Source organism: Oncorhynchus tshawytscha, linkage group LG18 (genome assembly GCF_018296145.1).
Source record: "Oncorhynchus tshawytscha isolate Ot180627B linkage group LG18, Otsh_v2.0, whole genome shotgun sequence".
NCBI classification, from domain to species: Eukaryota; Metazoa; Chordata; class Actinopteri; order Salmoniformes; family Salmonidae; genus Oncorhynchus; species Oncorhynchus tshawytscha.
In genome coordinates this window covers 41,936,405-41,952,529 of record NC_056446.1, presented here as the reverse complement: position 1 = coordinate 41,952,529, position 16,125 = coordinate 41,936,405, and the positions used below count along the sequence as shown (strand labels likewise).

The window sequence follows — 16,125 nt, the reverse complement described above, 5'->3', positions numbered from 1 at the left end:
TAATATCTCTAACATCTCTAATACCTCTAACATCTCTATTACCTCTAATACCTCTAATACCTCTAATATCTCTAATACCTCTAACATCTCTAATACCTCTATTGCCTCTAACACCTCTATTACCTCTAACACCTCTAATACCTCTAATACCTCTAATAGCTCTAACACCTCTAATACCTCTAACATCTCTATTACCTCTAACATCTCTAATACCTCTAACATCTCTATTACCTCTAACACCTCTAATACCACTAACATCTCTAACACCTCTAATACCACTAACATCTCTAATACCTCTATTACCTCTAACACCTCTAATGCCTCTATTGCCTCTAACACCTCTATTACCTCTAATACCTCTAACACCTCTAATACCTCTAACATCTCTATTACCTCTAACATCTCTAATACCTCTAACATCTCTATTACCTCTAACACCTCTAATACCACTAACTCCTCTAATACCACTAACATCTCTAACACCTCTAATACCTCTAACACCTCTAATACCACTAACATCTCTAATACCTCTAATACCACTAACATCTCTAATACCTCTAACATCTCTATTACCTCTAACATCTCTATTACCTCTAACACCTCTAATACCTCTAATACCTCTAACATCTCTATTACATCTAATACCTATAACATCTCTATTACCTCTAGTACCTCTAACATCTCTAACACCTGTTACACCTGTTACATCAGCCTATATAGACTGTAAACTCTCCTTCCAGACTCACATTAAGCATCTCCAATCTAAAATTAAATCTGGAATAGGCTTCCTATTTCGCAACAAATCATCCTTCACTTCACTGCCAAACATACCCTTGTAAAACTGACTATCCTACCGATCCTCGACTTCGGCGATGTCATTTACAAAATAGCCTCCAACACTCTACTCAACAAATTGGATGCAGTCTATCACAGTGCCATCCGTTTTGTCACCAAAGCCCCATATACTACCCACCACTGAGACCTGTATGCTCTCGTTGGCTGGGCCTCGCCCCATTCTCGCCGCCAAACCCTTCCTGGTTAAATAAAGGTTAAATAAAAAATCCCACTGGCTACAGGTCATCTACAAGCCTCTGCTAGGTAAAGCTTATCTCAGCGCACAGGTCACAATAGCAGCACCCACTCGTAGCACGTGCTCCAGCAGGTATAGCTCACTGGTCACTCCCAAAGCCAATTCTTCCTTTGGCTGCCTTTCCTTCCAGTTCTCTGCTGCCAATGACTGAAACGAACTGCAAAAATCACTGAAGCTGGAGACTCATATCTCCCTCACTAGCTTTAAGCACCAGCTGTCAGAACAGCTCACAGATCACTGCACCTGTACAGAGCTCATCTGTAAATAGCCCATCTGTAAATAGCCCATCCAACTACCTCATCCCCATACTGTATATATTTATTTATCTTGCTCCTTTGCACCCCAGTGTCTCTACTTACACATTCATCTTCTGCACATCTACCATTCCAGTGTTTAATTGCTATATTGTAATTACTTCACCAACATGGCCTATTTATTGCCTTTACCTCCCTTATCCTACCTCATTTGCACACACTGTATATAGCCTTTTTTCGACTGTATTATTGACTGTATGTTTGTTTACTCCATGTGTAACTCTGTGTTGTTGTATGTGTCGAACTGCTTTGCTTATCTTGGCCAGGTTGTAAATGAGAACTTGTTCTCAACTACCCTACCTGGTTAAATAAAGGTGAAAAAAATAAATAAAAATAACATTTCTCAATGCAATCAAACCTGCATTGCAGTATTTACACAGTAGCTATTTTTCCAATTGTCAAATTAACCAGACGACTGGTCTTGGGTACTGTATAAAAACCTAAAACTACTACCAGGATGACCCCCCTCACTGGTAAGTGTGTGGGCTCGGGATGAATATTGTAAATAATGAAACTATCCTATCCTAGCCTTAGACATCCATGTCATAACAAGGAAAGCTTAGATGGTGTTTGTTTGTCAATGTTGAGAGCATTCAAGTTCTGTTTTTAGGGAGAATCCATTCACAATAGCTCCCCAATACCCTGCATGGTCGGAGGTACTCTATTCTGTCAATATAAAAGCTCATATGAAGCTAAATGCCACAGAAATGTCAGGCTATTTCTACAAACAGATACTGTGGGATCGGGACAGCTGTCATGGCAACTCTAATGTAATATTTACAAGGCCAATGTCAAGGCTGGACAAAAAAAGCTCTCGAGTCCCAAATGGCACCCTATTCCCTATATAGTGAACTTCATTTTTTGACCGGTGCCCATGGGGTATTAGTGCACTACATAGGGAATAGGGTGCCATTTGAGGCGCATCATATGTCTCCACTGAGCGGCAGGTGTCCAGAAGGATGATGATGTTGAGCGCATAGAAACCATGGCAACGTCCACGTAAAAGAAAAGGTCTATTAGCATCCCGCTGGCTGATGTTAATGGTAGAAACTTTCCACAGATCAATAGCACAACAAATGATGAACGCACACATAAAAGTTGCTTTGAAACATGGCGTCACCAAACATTACCACGGAAACCCTAAATAGAACAATAAGACACAGATAGAACAATGAGTCAGATATTTCACCACGTGTAGAAATGTGAAGCATCCGGTTGACCTTTCCACTCACTACCAAATATGGTGATGACAGGAAGCCAAGTGGGAGGCAGTGGGAGGCAGTGGGAGATAAAAATGGAGCTAGATGGATTTTGGCAGACATTCTTCTAATTTTTATTATCGACGAAACATTTGATCTCTTTACAGTTTTCTGTTTCCCCAAAAAACTATAATCTGTAACAAATTGAGTGGACTTTAGCCTTTGTCAACGTTTTTACAAAAGAAGGAGTGCATGGGAGAATTGAGTTATTGCACACGTGCACTTTACAGGGTACCTAACGAAAATATGTTAATAAGTGCTAGAACAGTCCAATAGTATCTCACTAGCTTGCGATTGGCTCTGAACACCTCCTTGCTTGTTCTGACCACTATGATTAATTTGCTCCAATTGGAAACGACAGGCTCTGGTCTATCTTGGGTAGAGATACTTTTGAGGAGATGAGAAACTCCATCGGAATCGTGTTAACGCCAATTGTGTATGTTGCCCATGTGTCGTCAATGGGCTGCACAATGCATTCTGGGCTATACTGGGAGAAGGATAGCTCTCCTTCAAGTAGTGAATGGGAGTCAATTGGGCGTTAACTCAAACCCCCAAAATTAGCATGAATTTCGTCAACACGAAGTACAACATTACAAATCTTTAGTATCGTAAAGCTTTGGAATTACAGTGTGCACATTCGAGGAAAATAGGCAGATTTCTCGAATCATACCTTGACTTTGAGAAGGGATTGCGGAACGATTAGTTTAGCAACAGTGTAAAGTAGCATGACTATTTGAACACGATTGGTCAACAGTCTGCTGGGTTGTGCGTTATACACTGCATGACCAAAGGTATGTGGACATCTGCTCATTGAACATCTCATTCCAAAATCATGGGCATTAATATGGAGTTGGTCCCCCCTTTGCTGCTATAACAGCCTCCTCTCTTCTGGGAAGGCTTTCCACTAGATGTTGGAACATTGCTGCTATAACAGCCTCCACTCTTCTGGGAAGGCTTTCCACCAGATGTTGGAACATTATCAAACATCTCCAATCCAAAGTTAAATCTAGAATTGGCTTCCTATTTCGCAACAAAGCATCCTTCACTCATGCTGCCAAACATACCCTTGTAAAACTGACCATCCTACCAATCCTCGACTTTGGCGATGTCATTTACAAAATAGCCTCCAATACCCTACTCAACAAATTGGATGCAGTCTATCACAGTGCAATCCGTTTTGTCACCAAAGCCCCATATACTACCCACCATTGCGACCTGTACGCTCTCGTTGGCTGGCCCTCGCTTCATACTCGTCGCCAAACCCACTGGCTCCATGTCATCTACAAGACCCTGCTAGGTAAAGTCCCCCTTATCTCAGCTCGCTGGTCACCATAGCATCTCCCACCTGTAGCACACGCTCCAGCAGGTATATCTCTCTAGTCACCCCCAAAACCAATTCTTTCTTTGGCCGCCTCTCCTTCCAGTTCTCTGCTGCCAATGACTGGAACGAACTACAAAAATCTCTGAAACTGGAAACACTTATCTCCCTCACTAGCTTTAAGCACCAACTGTCAGAGCAGCTCACAGATTAATGCACCTGTACATAGCCCACCTATAATTTAGCCCAAACAACTACCTCTTTCCCAACTGTATTTATTTATTTTGCTCCTTTGCACCCCATTATTTTTATTTCTACATTGCACATTCTTCCATTGCAAAACTACCATTCCAGTGTTTTACTTGCTATATTGTATTTACTTTGCCACCATGGCCTTTTTTGCCTTTACCTCCCTTCTCACCTCATTTGCTCACATTGTATATAGACTTGTTTATACTGTATTATTGACTGTATGTTTGTTTTACTCCATGTGTAACTCTGTGTCGTTGTATCTGTCGAACTGCTTTGCTTTATCTTGGCCAGGTCGCAATTGTAAATGAGAACTTGTTCTCAACTTGCCAACCTGGTTAAATAAAGGTAAAATAAAATAAATAAATAAATAAAACATTGCTGCTATAACAGTCTCCACTCTTCTGGGAAGGCTTTCCACTAGATGTTGGAACATTGCTGCGGGGACTTGCTTCCATTCAGCCACAAGAGCATTAGTGAGATCGGGCACTAATGTTGGGCGATTAGGCCTGGCTTGCAGTCGGCGAACCAATTCATCTCAAAGGTGTTCGATGGAGTTGAGGTCAGGGCTCTGTGCAGGCAGGTCAAGTTCTTCCACACCGAACTTGACAAACCATTTCTGTATGGACCTCGCTTTGTGCAAACTGTTGTCACAAAGTTGGATGCACAGAATAATCTAGAATGTCATTGTATACTGTAGGTTTAAGATTTATCTTCATTGGAACTAAGGGGCCTGAACCATAAAAACAGCCCCAAACCATTATTCCTCCTCCACCAAACTTTACAGTTGACACTATGCAATGGGGCAGGTAGTGTACTCCTGGCATCCTCCAAACCCAGATTTGTCTGTTGGACTGCCAGATGGTGAAGCGTGATTCATCACTCCAGAGAACAATGGTGGTGAGTTTTACACCACTCCAGCCGACGCTTGGCATTGCACATGGTGATCTTAGACTTGTGTGCGGCTGCTCTGCCATGGAAACAAACAGTTATTGTGCTGACGTTACTTCAAGAGGCAGTTTGGAACTCGGTAGTGAGTGATGCAACCGAGGACAGACGATTTTTACGTGCAACACGCTTCGGCACTCGGCGGCCCCGTTCTGTGAACTTGTATGGCCTACCACTTCGCAGCTGAGCCATTGTTGCTCCTAGACGTTTCCACATCACAATAACAGCCCTTATTAATTTGAAGGGGTATCCACATACTTTTGTATATATAGTGTACATTTCTCCATTAATTTCCCAATGGGATTCCCATCTCCTCCTTTCTCTAATATCTCTGTCTTGGGTTAGTTATAAAAAAAATATTTGGTAAAGAGGTCAATCGAACTCGACCAAAACAATGGAATCGCCATGGAAAAGATGGGGGAAAGGGCCTGTGGGAATGATCCCGAGTCTCCTCATTACCCCCCAGCAAAATGTGCCTGCATTTAGGCTACTGTTTATATGTGTATTTAACTCTATGTTAAAGGTAAAAATGTTTTTTATGGATTTCAACCTCAACGCATGAGCATGTCATCGTCACCAATCAACTGTATTACAGTTTTTTTTTAATCGACTTTGACTACTACCACCACCACTGATTTCTGTATGCTAGCTTTCCCAACCAGTTTATATGAACGAGAGTTCGAATTTAGCGGTCACTTCTAAACCTGAAAAGGGACAACTTCTACATGTTATGCAGTCGGAAACAGACAAATATACTATACATAAATCATGATGAATATCCACTTTGTTAAATCAGATTTGCTTGAATGTGTTCCGAGCTGGTAAATGTGTTCCGAGCTGGTAAATGTGTTCCGAGCTGGTAAATGTGTTCCGAGCTGGTAAATGTGTTCCGAGCTGGTAAATGTGTTCCGAGCTGGTAAATGTGTTCCAAGCTGGTAAATGTGTTCCGAGCTGGTAAATGTGTTCCGAGCTGGTAAATGTGTTCCAAGCTGGTAAATGTGTTCTGAGCTGGTAAATGTGTTTCAAGCTGGTAAATGTGTTCCTAGCTTGTAAATGTGTTCCTAGCTTGTAAATGTGTTCCGAGCTGGGAAATGTGTTCCGAGCTGGTAAATGTGTTCTGAGCTGGTAAATGTGTTCCGAGCTGGTAAATGTGTTCCAAGCTGGTAAATGTGTTCCGAGCTGGGAAATGTGTTCCGAGCTGGTAAATGTGTTCCAAGCTGGTAAATGTGTTCTGAGCTGGTAAATGTGTTTCAAGCTGGTAAATGTGTTCCTAGCTTGTAAATGTGTTCCGAGCTGGGAAATGTGTTCCGAGCTTGTAAATGTGTTCCGAGCTGGTAAATGTGTTCCGAGCTGGTAAATGTGTTCCAAGCTGGTAAATGTGTTCCTAGCTTGTAAATGTGTTCCTAGCTTGTAAATGTGTTCCGAGCTGGTAAATGTGTTCCGAGCTGGTAAATGTGTTCCGAGCTGGTAAATGTGTTCCGAGCTGGTAAATGTGTTCCAAGCTGGTAAATGTGTTCCTAGCTTGTAAATGTGTTCCAAGCTGGTAAATGTGTTCCTAGCTTGTAAATGTGTTCTGAGCTGGTAAATGTGTTCCGAGCTGGTAAATGTGTTCCTAGCTTGTAAATGTGTTCCGAGCTGGTAAATGTGTTCCGAGCTGGTAAATGTGTTCCGAGCTGGTAAATGTGTTCCAAGCTGGTAAATGTGTTCCTAGCTTGTAAATGTGTTCCGAGCTGGGAAATGTGTTCCGAGCTGGTAAATGTGTTCCGAGCTGGTAAATGTGTTCCAAGCTGGTAAATGTGTTCCAAGCTGGTAAATGTGTTCCAAGCTGGTAAATGTGTTCTGAGCTGGTAAATGTGTTTCAAGCTGGTAAATGTGTTCCTAGCTTGTAAATGTGTTCCGAGCTGGGAAATGTGTTCCGAGCTGGTAAATGTGTTCCGAGCTGGTAAATGTGTTCCGAGCTGGTAAATGTGTTCCGAGCTGGTAAATGTGTTCCGAGCTTGTAAATGTGTTCCGAGCTGGTAAATGTGTTCCGAGCTGGTAAATGTGTTCCAAGCTGGTAAATGTGTTCCTAGCTTGTAAATGTGTTCCTAGCTTGTAAATGTGTTCCGAGCTGGTAAATGTGTTCCGAGCTGGTAAATGTGTTCCGAGCTGGTAAATGTGTTCCGAGCTGGTAAATGTGTTCCAAGCTGGTAAATGTGTTCCAAGCTGGTAAATGTGTTCCTAGCTTGTAAATGTGTTCCGAGCTGGGAAATGTGTTTCAAGCTGGTAAACGGAACATCTACGCTCCAATTGACTCCTTTACCTCATCTACACTGATAAAATAAAATAAAACATTCAAACGTTAATATTCAAACTGATGAATATATCACGAATCAAGATAAGACCCAGATGCAGACTGTCGAAGTAACAATGTTTAATGTCCAAACAGAGACAAGCAGAAGACAGGTCAAAGAAGGCAGAGGTTGAAGGCAGACTCAGGGGCGAGGGCAGACTCAGGGCGAGGGCAGACTCAGGGGCGAGGGCAGACTCAGGGGCGAGGGCAGACTCAGGGGCGGGGGCAGACTCAGGGGCGGGGGCAGACTCAGGGGCGAGGGCAGACTCAGGGGCGGGGGCAGACTCAGGGGCGAGGGCAGACTCAGACTCAGGGGCGGGGCAGACTCAGGGGTGGGGGCAGACACAGGGGCGGGGGCAGACTCAGGGGCGGGGGCAGACTCAGGGGTGGGGGCAGACTCAGGGGCGAGGGCAGACTCAGACTCAGGGGCGGGGCAGACTCAGGGGTGGGGGCAGACACAGGGGCGGGGGCAGACTCAGGGGCGGGGGCAGACTCAGGGGCGGGGGCAGACTCAGGGGCGAGGGGCAGTGCTCAGAGACAGAACAAACAAGGGTCAAGACCAGGAGGACTAGCAAAAGGAGAATTAGAAGCAGGAGTGCGGGAAAACACGCTGGTTGACTTGAAAACCATAGAAGACGAACTGGCAAACAAACAGACAGAGAACACAGGTATAAGTACACAGGGAATAATGGGCAAGATGGGTGACACCTGGAGGGGGGTGGAGACAAGCACACTGATTGGTGAAACAGATCAGGGCGTGACAGAATAGGCAAATGAGGTAGGCCTACAACATGAAGTACATTCATAGGTAACTGTACATTTTCGGTGCATTTCAGCATTTTGGAGAGACAGTTTTCCAAGGGAATTTACTGCATGACGTGTTGGTATGAACACCCAACAGGCTTCCTACATAGGCATTAAATACGGACCTCAAATCAGTCCTATGATTTCAGTCCTGTATAGGATGAATGAGTACAGCCAATTATTAATATGAGTTATTACTGTGTCGGCTTTCTACACATAATTTGTAATAATTAAATAACACATAATTCACAATAAATATATATATAATGAATGGCTGTGGATCTGTCAGAGACTACATACAATAGGTATGATTCTTGAATGGAATCATTGCCAATAATTTCAACAATGCTGTGACAGGTGGAGGTGTGTGTATAGTTTGTACTTTGGACCCCGAATTTCACATGAACTATGTAATTCTATGCATAGAGGAGGATTTTGCATCAATAAATACAAACTATGGCGCGAGGGGGAGAGGCTATCACCTATCGCTGTCCTACAAGTGTTTCGTTAAATCATTATTGCGTTGAACACGGTTTCATTTGACCTCTCTCAAGAAAAAAAAGAGCTTTCTGTGAGCGAGAGCACATTAAACAGCAAGAATCGATAAAATCACTCACTGGTCATATTCCGATATAGAACGTCAATTACAATAATCTAGAATTAAACACATGCTCCAATTGTACATTGTTGTGCCAAGTGCTATAAAAAAAAGCCTGTGTTCTTTAGAATTCTGTTGAAGCATAGAGAGAGAGAGAGAGAGAGAGAGAGAGAGAGAGAGAGAGAGAGAGAGAGAGGGAGAGGGAGAGAGGGAGAGAGAGAGAGAGAGAGAGAGAGAGAGAGGAGGGAGAGGGAGAGAGAGAAAGAGAGAGAGAGAGGCACTGCAGAATGACAGATCGACATGAATAAATCATCAGAAAGCAGAGCTGACCACCAGAGAGAGAGGTGCGCTGCCAGATGCCAAGGCGCTTGTCTGTCTATAGTTCCAGAGCGATGTCCGTGATGCTGGACCTTCTCAACGTGTCCATTCACAGGTTACCTGTAGCCTATGCGCTGACCACGAGACACGACGAACTCACACCATAGGATACTCAGAATCACACTTGAAAGAGGCATGGTGTTTCTATTTAGAAGGAACCTCCTTTAAAAACCTTGGAGTAGATCGAACGCCGTCAGATTCAATTTGGGTACCGCGGTTTGAGAAAAGAGAGAAGTCTTCAATATCGGTGTGATGGTTAACGAATACATATGGGATTATTGTGGACATGAATGTACCGGGACGTGTTGACAAAATGTTCGTCAATATGATCTCTTTTGTCACATACCTGAAGTTAATTGATCTACTCTGAATACTTCGACTCAAAGGTTTCAACTGTCGCTTGGATAATAAGTGATTAATTCGGGATTTCTTTTCTTCTTCCAATATGCTTATGAATTGAACGCATTAAGTAGCCTGCAAGTGGGTACTTGAAGATCTGACATCTATACATTTTGATATATAGATCTGAGGAGAATAAAACACGAAGCCATGTCTTGTCTGCTGGTGTTAGTGAACTGTGTGATCCTGTTGCTCTTCGCCAGCGACATGTTGTTGGTCAGTGGAAGTAAGTGAATATATAATATGTTTGGTTATTGTTTTTAATTACCCGTTTTCTATAAATCCTCTCTCAATCACTATGTCAAAATATCATATACAACTGCACACGGGGACATTGTCTTTGCTGTCGCTGTGGATAGGTTGGTGGGTTAATGCTGTGGGTGCAGCTATATTTGCCGAAGTAGTGGGTAGGTTGCTGGGTTAATACTGTGGGTAGGTTGGTGGGTTAATGCTGTGGGTAGGTTGCTGGGTTAATACTGTGGGTAGGTTGGTGGGTTAATGCTGTGGGTAGGTTGGTGGGTTAATGCTGTGGGTAGGTTGCTGGGTTAATGCTGTGGGTAGGTTGGTGGGTTAATGCTGTGGGTAGGTTGGTGGGTTAATACTGTGGGTAGGTTGGTGGGTTAATACTGTGGGTAGGTTGCTGGGTTAATGCTGTGGGTAGGTTGGTGGGTTAATACTGTGGGTAGGTTGGTGGGTTAATGCTGTGGGTAGGTTGCTGGGTTAATGCTGTGGGTAGGTTGGTGGGTTAATACTGTGGGTAGGTTGGTGGGTTAATGCTGTGGGTAGGTTGGTGGGTTAATGCTGTGGGTAGGTTGGTGGGTTAATACTGTGGGTAGGTTGGTGGGTTAATGCTGTGGGTAGGTTGCTGGGTTAATACTGTGGGTAGGTTGGTGGGTTAATGCTGTGGGTAGGTTGGTGGGTTAATGCTGTGGGTAGGTTGCTGGGTTAATGCTGTGGGTAGGTTGCTGGGTTAATTGTTTAGGTTGGTGGGTTAATGCTGTGGGTAGGTTGCTGGGTTAATGCTGTGGGTAGGTTGGTAATGCTGTGGGTAGGTTGGTGGGTTAATACTGTGGGTAGGTTGGTGGGTTAAAACTGTGGGTAGGTTGCTGGGTTAATGCTGTGGGTAGGTTGGTGGGTTAATTTACTGTGGGTAGGTTGGTGGGTTAATTTAATGTGGGAGGTTGCTGGGTTAATGCTGTGGGTAGGTTGGTGGGTTAATACTGTGGGTAGGTTGCTGGGTTAATGCTGTGGGTAGGTTGCTGGGTTAATACTGTGGGTAGGTTGCTGGGTTAATATGTGGGTAGGTTGGTGGGTTAATGCTGTGGGTAGGTTGTATTTGCTTCACCATGTTGTTGTGCTGAATTGTTATCATGTAATCACAACTTATTCAGACACATATCTGGCACATTTGAACGTCCTGATTGTTTACCTCAACTTTTATAAGTAGCCAATAACCTATTCCTAATTACCCAGTGATTACTAACACATGGTTACAGAACTACTCACGTGTAATTAGCAACTTAAAATCTCTTTACTATCCAGGAATTGATGTGAGGAAGCTCCCTATACGATCTCATTTAATGACAGAGCTTCCTATACGATCTCATTTAATGACAGAGCTCCCTTTACGATCTCATTTAATGACAGAGCTTCCTATACGATCTCATTTAATGACAGAGCTTCCTATACGATCTCATTTAATGACAGAGCTCCCTTTACGATCTCATTTAATGACAGAGCTCCCTTTACGATCTCATTTAATGACAGAGCTCCCTATACGATCTCATTTAATGACAGAGCTCCCTTTACGATCTCATTTAATGACAGAGCTCCCTATACGATCTCATTTAATGACAGAGCTCCCTATACGATCTCATTTAATGACAGAGCTCCCTATACGATCTCATTTAATGGCAGAGCTCCCTATACGATCTCATTTAATGACAGAGCTGTGGTCTACAATAATATTTTGGTCAAGTGTGTTTAAAAAAATTCTTGATACAGTATGTTAGTTAGCTAGCTAGACTATATCTCCTAATCATGATTTACATACATGTTTATTACCCAGATTTACAAGTGTCTTCTCAAATTATGTCAGACATTTGTATAATTTATAACTTAGAAAATGAAAAAGCCAGGTCTGTATCATGTGTTCCTTGCAGTAAACCAGGTCTGTAGCGTATGTTCCTTGCAGTAAGCCAGGTCTGTAGCGTGTGTTCCTTGCAGTAAGCCAGGTCTGTAGCGTGTGTTCCTTGCAGTAAGCCAGGTCTGTAGCATGTGTTCCTTGCAGTAAGCCAGGTCTGTAGCGTGTGTTCCTTGCAGTAAGCCAGGTCTGTAGCATGTGTTCCTTGCAGTAAGCCAGGTCTGTAGCGTGTGTTCCTTGCTGTAAGCCAGGTCTGTAGCGTGTGTTCCTTGCAGTAAGCCAGGTCTGTAGCATGTGTTCCTTCCAGTAAACCAGGTCTGTATCATGTGTTCCTTGCAGTAAGCCAGGTCTGTATCATGTGTTCCTTGCAGTAAGCCAGGTCTGTATCATGTGTTCCTTGCAGTAAGCCAGGTCTGTAGCGTGTGTTCCTTGCAGTAAGCCAGGTCTGTAGCGTGTGTTCCTTGCAGTAAGCCAGGTCTGTAGCATGTGTTCCTTGCAGTAAGCCAGGTCTGTAGCGTGTGTTCCTTGCTGTAAGCCAGGTCTGTAGCTCGTGTTCCTTCCAGTAAGACATTGTTCTTTTCTTTTTGTCCTAAAATGATGTCATCCTTACATTTTATGGTCAGTAAATGACATCTTCACAAAAAAGTGGAAATGAGCATTATTACTTTGTGTTAGTTTTTGTTGTTGTTGAGTCCTTTGCCTGTCACCTTTAACCATTATTTAGGCTTGCCATAACGAAGGGGTTGAATACTTATTGATGCAAGACATTTCAGCTTTTCATTTTCAATGAATTTGTCAAATAAAATATTTTTTGACTTTATGGGGGTATTGTTTTGTAGATCAGTGAAACAAAATCCAAATTGAATCCATTTTAAATTCAGGCTCTAACACAACAAAATGTGGAAAAAGTCAAGCTTTTGGGAGGCACTGTATATGTGTCACAGAAGTATTTTCTCATGATGTGTGGGTGTTTTTCAGAGGCAGGGACTGGGAGTCTAGTCAGGCTTGAGGGAAAGACGAACGGAGCAAAGTACAGAGAGGTCTTTGATGAAAACCTGACACCTCGGTCTGAATTCACAATCTCGTTGCCGTTCTCTACTTTTGAAATGGCAGCGAGAATGATGCACGGTGCTCCCCTGGGCGTCATTAGTTGTGTGGATTCTGTCCTTTGGGGACGTTGCGCATGCGTTTGGCCAGCTTGAGAAGGGTGCAATTACGGCCCGCAATTCAGGGTTTTCCTACATCTTTACACTTCTCTTCGTCCATTTTTATGTTTAGTATAGGCGGAGGCACTCCAGTACAGTAGGTGGCGTTAATGCACAATAATGTTGGATAGCTAGCTAGGAAGACTCCAGTAGGTGACGTTAATGCACAATAACATTGGCTAGCTAGCTAGCTAGGAAGACTCCAGTAGGTGGTGTTAATGCACAATAACGTTGGCTAGCTAGCTAGCAAGGAAGACTCCAGTAGGTGGCGTTAATGCACAATAACGTTGGCTAGCTAGCTAGCCGTACATCGGTAGACGGTGTCCTTCACCCTCCACATGTCGGGCACTGTTTTCCAGCAGTGCTGTTAACGATGGTGAGGACAGGTGTTTGTTAGGCAGGCTAGCTAGCAAGGAAGACTCCAGTAGGTGGCGTTAATGCACAATAACGTTGGCTAGCTAGCTAGCAAGGAAGACTCCAGTAGGTGGCGTTAATGCACAATAACGTTGGCTAGCTAGCTAGCCGTACATCGGTAGACGGTGTCCTTCACCCTCCACATGTCGGGCACTGTTTTCCAGCAGTGCTGTTAACGATGGTGAGGATGGGGGGGGGATGATTAATCTCTGTGGGAAAAAGGGAATTCTCAGAACCATCAAAATCCGTCATTTCAATGAAATAATCATTAGGACTCTCATGCGTATGAATGAGTCGTTGTGCATGAGGATGATGAAATAGCTGTGGCTGTTATGTTGCCAATTGTCATCAAAGCAGAAATGAGACTGTAGGGATTTACGGTCTGTCTGACGTTCATTTGAACAGAAAACAGAATGTAAACGACTTATGTTCAGTTTTATGGTTCCCCATTAAGTTTTACTTTCAAGATTAAATTGCATGACAGCAATGAACAGATGAGGAATTTAATGTGTGAAATAACTGTCACAGAGGGAAAATAACGAACGGCCCACCTATCACTGTTGCAGCTAGCGATCAGGTGTCCCCAAAGAATGTGTGTGTGTGCCAGACATGTCACATCCTGCCAGGCAGACTATGCCACCATAGAAAAAAAGTGGAATTTGGTCTCTGAATAACGTGAGGTCTCTGCTCACAGACAGGTTGGTTGTTTAGCAACAAAACCAACACGTGTGCGACTATGGGGCAGAACAGACAGGGTTGGCTTAGATCGTTGACAACATGTAAACTATATTGTGCACACATTTGCACAATAAATTGTTACAGTTGTTGGCTAGCTACTGTAGAAATGTAGACAGGAAGGAATACGACAAGACGTAGTCCAACTGGTGTCAGAAACAAGCTAATTTCCCCGACTGTTGTCACCAACTCACCGACATCTGCAATGTCACCATGGTCACTTGCCCCAAGGTAGAGTCCCTGCGCAGAATACAAAACGGACACACACTCACACGAACAGGAGGGAGTCAGCATGGGTTATAATAGACTAAATAACCTTGGGTTGATCTTCTCCGTCCAAATGGTGAGAAACAGAGGAGATAACTTGGGTTGATCTTCTCCGTCCAAATGGTGAGAAACAGAGAAGATAACTTGGGTTGATCTTCTCCGTCCAAATGGGTGAGAAACAGAGGAGATAACTTGGGTTGATCTTCTCCGTCCAAATGGTGAGAAACAGAGAAGATAACTTGGGTTGATCTTCTCCGTCCAAATGGGTGAGAAACAGAGAAGATAACTTGGGTTGTTACGGGGGCGTTTCCACCTTGGATTTACCCTACACCAGTGTGTATGTTTTAATGTTAGCTCTAGTGTTATTGTGTGAAATTCACCCGTGTTAACACAAACAATCATTTATGCTTTCAGATACACCAGCATGACGCTGGTGAGGATTGTATGAGGGGGTGGCAGGTAGCCTAGTGGTTAGGGTGTTGGGCCAGTAACTGGAAGGTTGCTGGATCGAATCCCTGAGCTGACAAGGTAAAAAAAAACTGCTGTTCTGCCCCCTGAGCAACGCAAATAACCCACTCTTCCCTGGGCGCCGTGGATGTCGATTAAGGCAGCCCCCCCCGCAGCATCTCTCTGATTCAGAGGGGTTGGGTTAAATGAGGAAGACATGTTTCATTTTAAGGCATTCAGTTGTACTGACTAGGTATCCCCTTTTCCCTAAAGAATTAATGGAATTATACCAGCATGACGCTAGCGAGGTTGTTTGAATGCACAGCAGGAATTCATGAACGGGGCAATTTACTGAAGTCTCACTGATAAATTGGCCATGGCATTCATAAACATGATTTATTTATTACAGTTTATATTTATTTATTTAATAACCTTCATTTAACTAGGCAAGTCAATTAAGAATAAATTCATATTTACAATGACGGCCTTCCAAGAGGCAGAAGGTCTCCTGTGGGGACAGAGGCTGGGATTCAAAATAAAAATATAAGACACAACACACATCACAACGAGAGAGACACCACAATGCTACATAAAGCGAGACCTAAGACAAAACAATATGGCAGCAGTACAACACAGCATGCAAACAACAAAACATGGTAGCAGCACAACATGGTAGCAACACAACATGACATCAACACAACATGACATCAACACAACATGGTAGCAACACAACATGACATCAACACAACATGGTAGCAACACAACATGACATCAACACAACATGACATCAACACAACATGACATCAACACAACATGGTAGCAACACAACATGACATCAACACAACATGGTAGCAACACAACATGGTAGCAACACATCAACATGACAACCACACAACATGGTAGCAACACAACATGACATCAACAAAACATGGTAGCAACACATCAACATGACTGCAACACAACATGGTAGCAACACAACATGACATCAACACAACATGACATCAAGACAACATGACATCAACACAACATGGTAGCAACACAACACAACATGGCATCAACATAACATGGTAGCAACAGAACAACATGACAACAACATGACATCGACATAACATGGTAGCAACACAAACATGGTAGCAACACAACATGACATCAACACACCATGACATCAACACAACATGGTAGCAACACAACATGACATCAACCAAACATGGTAGCAACACAACAT

At 43.3% G+C, this 16,125-nt stretch overlaps 1 protein-coding gene across 1 annotated transcript in view; it reads left to right on the top strand.

Moving 5' to 3' along the window:
- Nucleotides 1-9,162: 9,162 nt before the first annotated feature.
- Nucleotides 9,163-16,125, top strand: part of fndc4a (fibronectin type III domain containing 4a) — a 146,594-nt gene continuing 139,631 nt past the window's right edge. Inside the window, exon 1 of the mRNA XM_042301106.1 lies at nt 9,163-9,915. Within this exon, the coding sequence (XP_042157040.1) occupies nt 9,840-9,915 (76 nt within the window). The 5' untranslated portion in view covers nt 9,163-9,839. The remainder of the gene's footprint in view (nt 9,916-16,125) is intronic.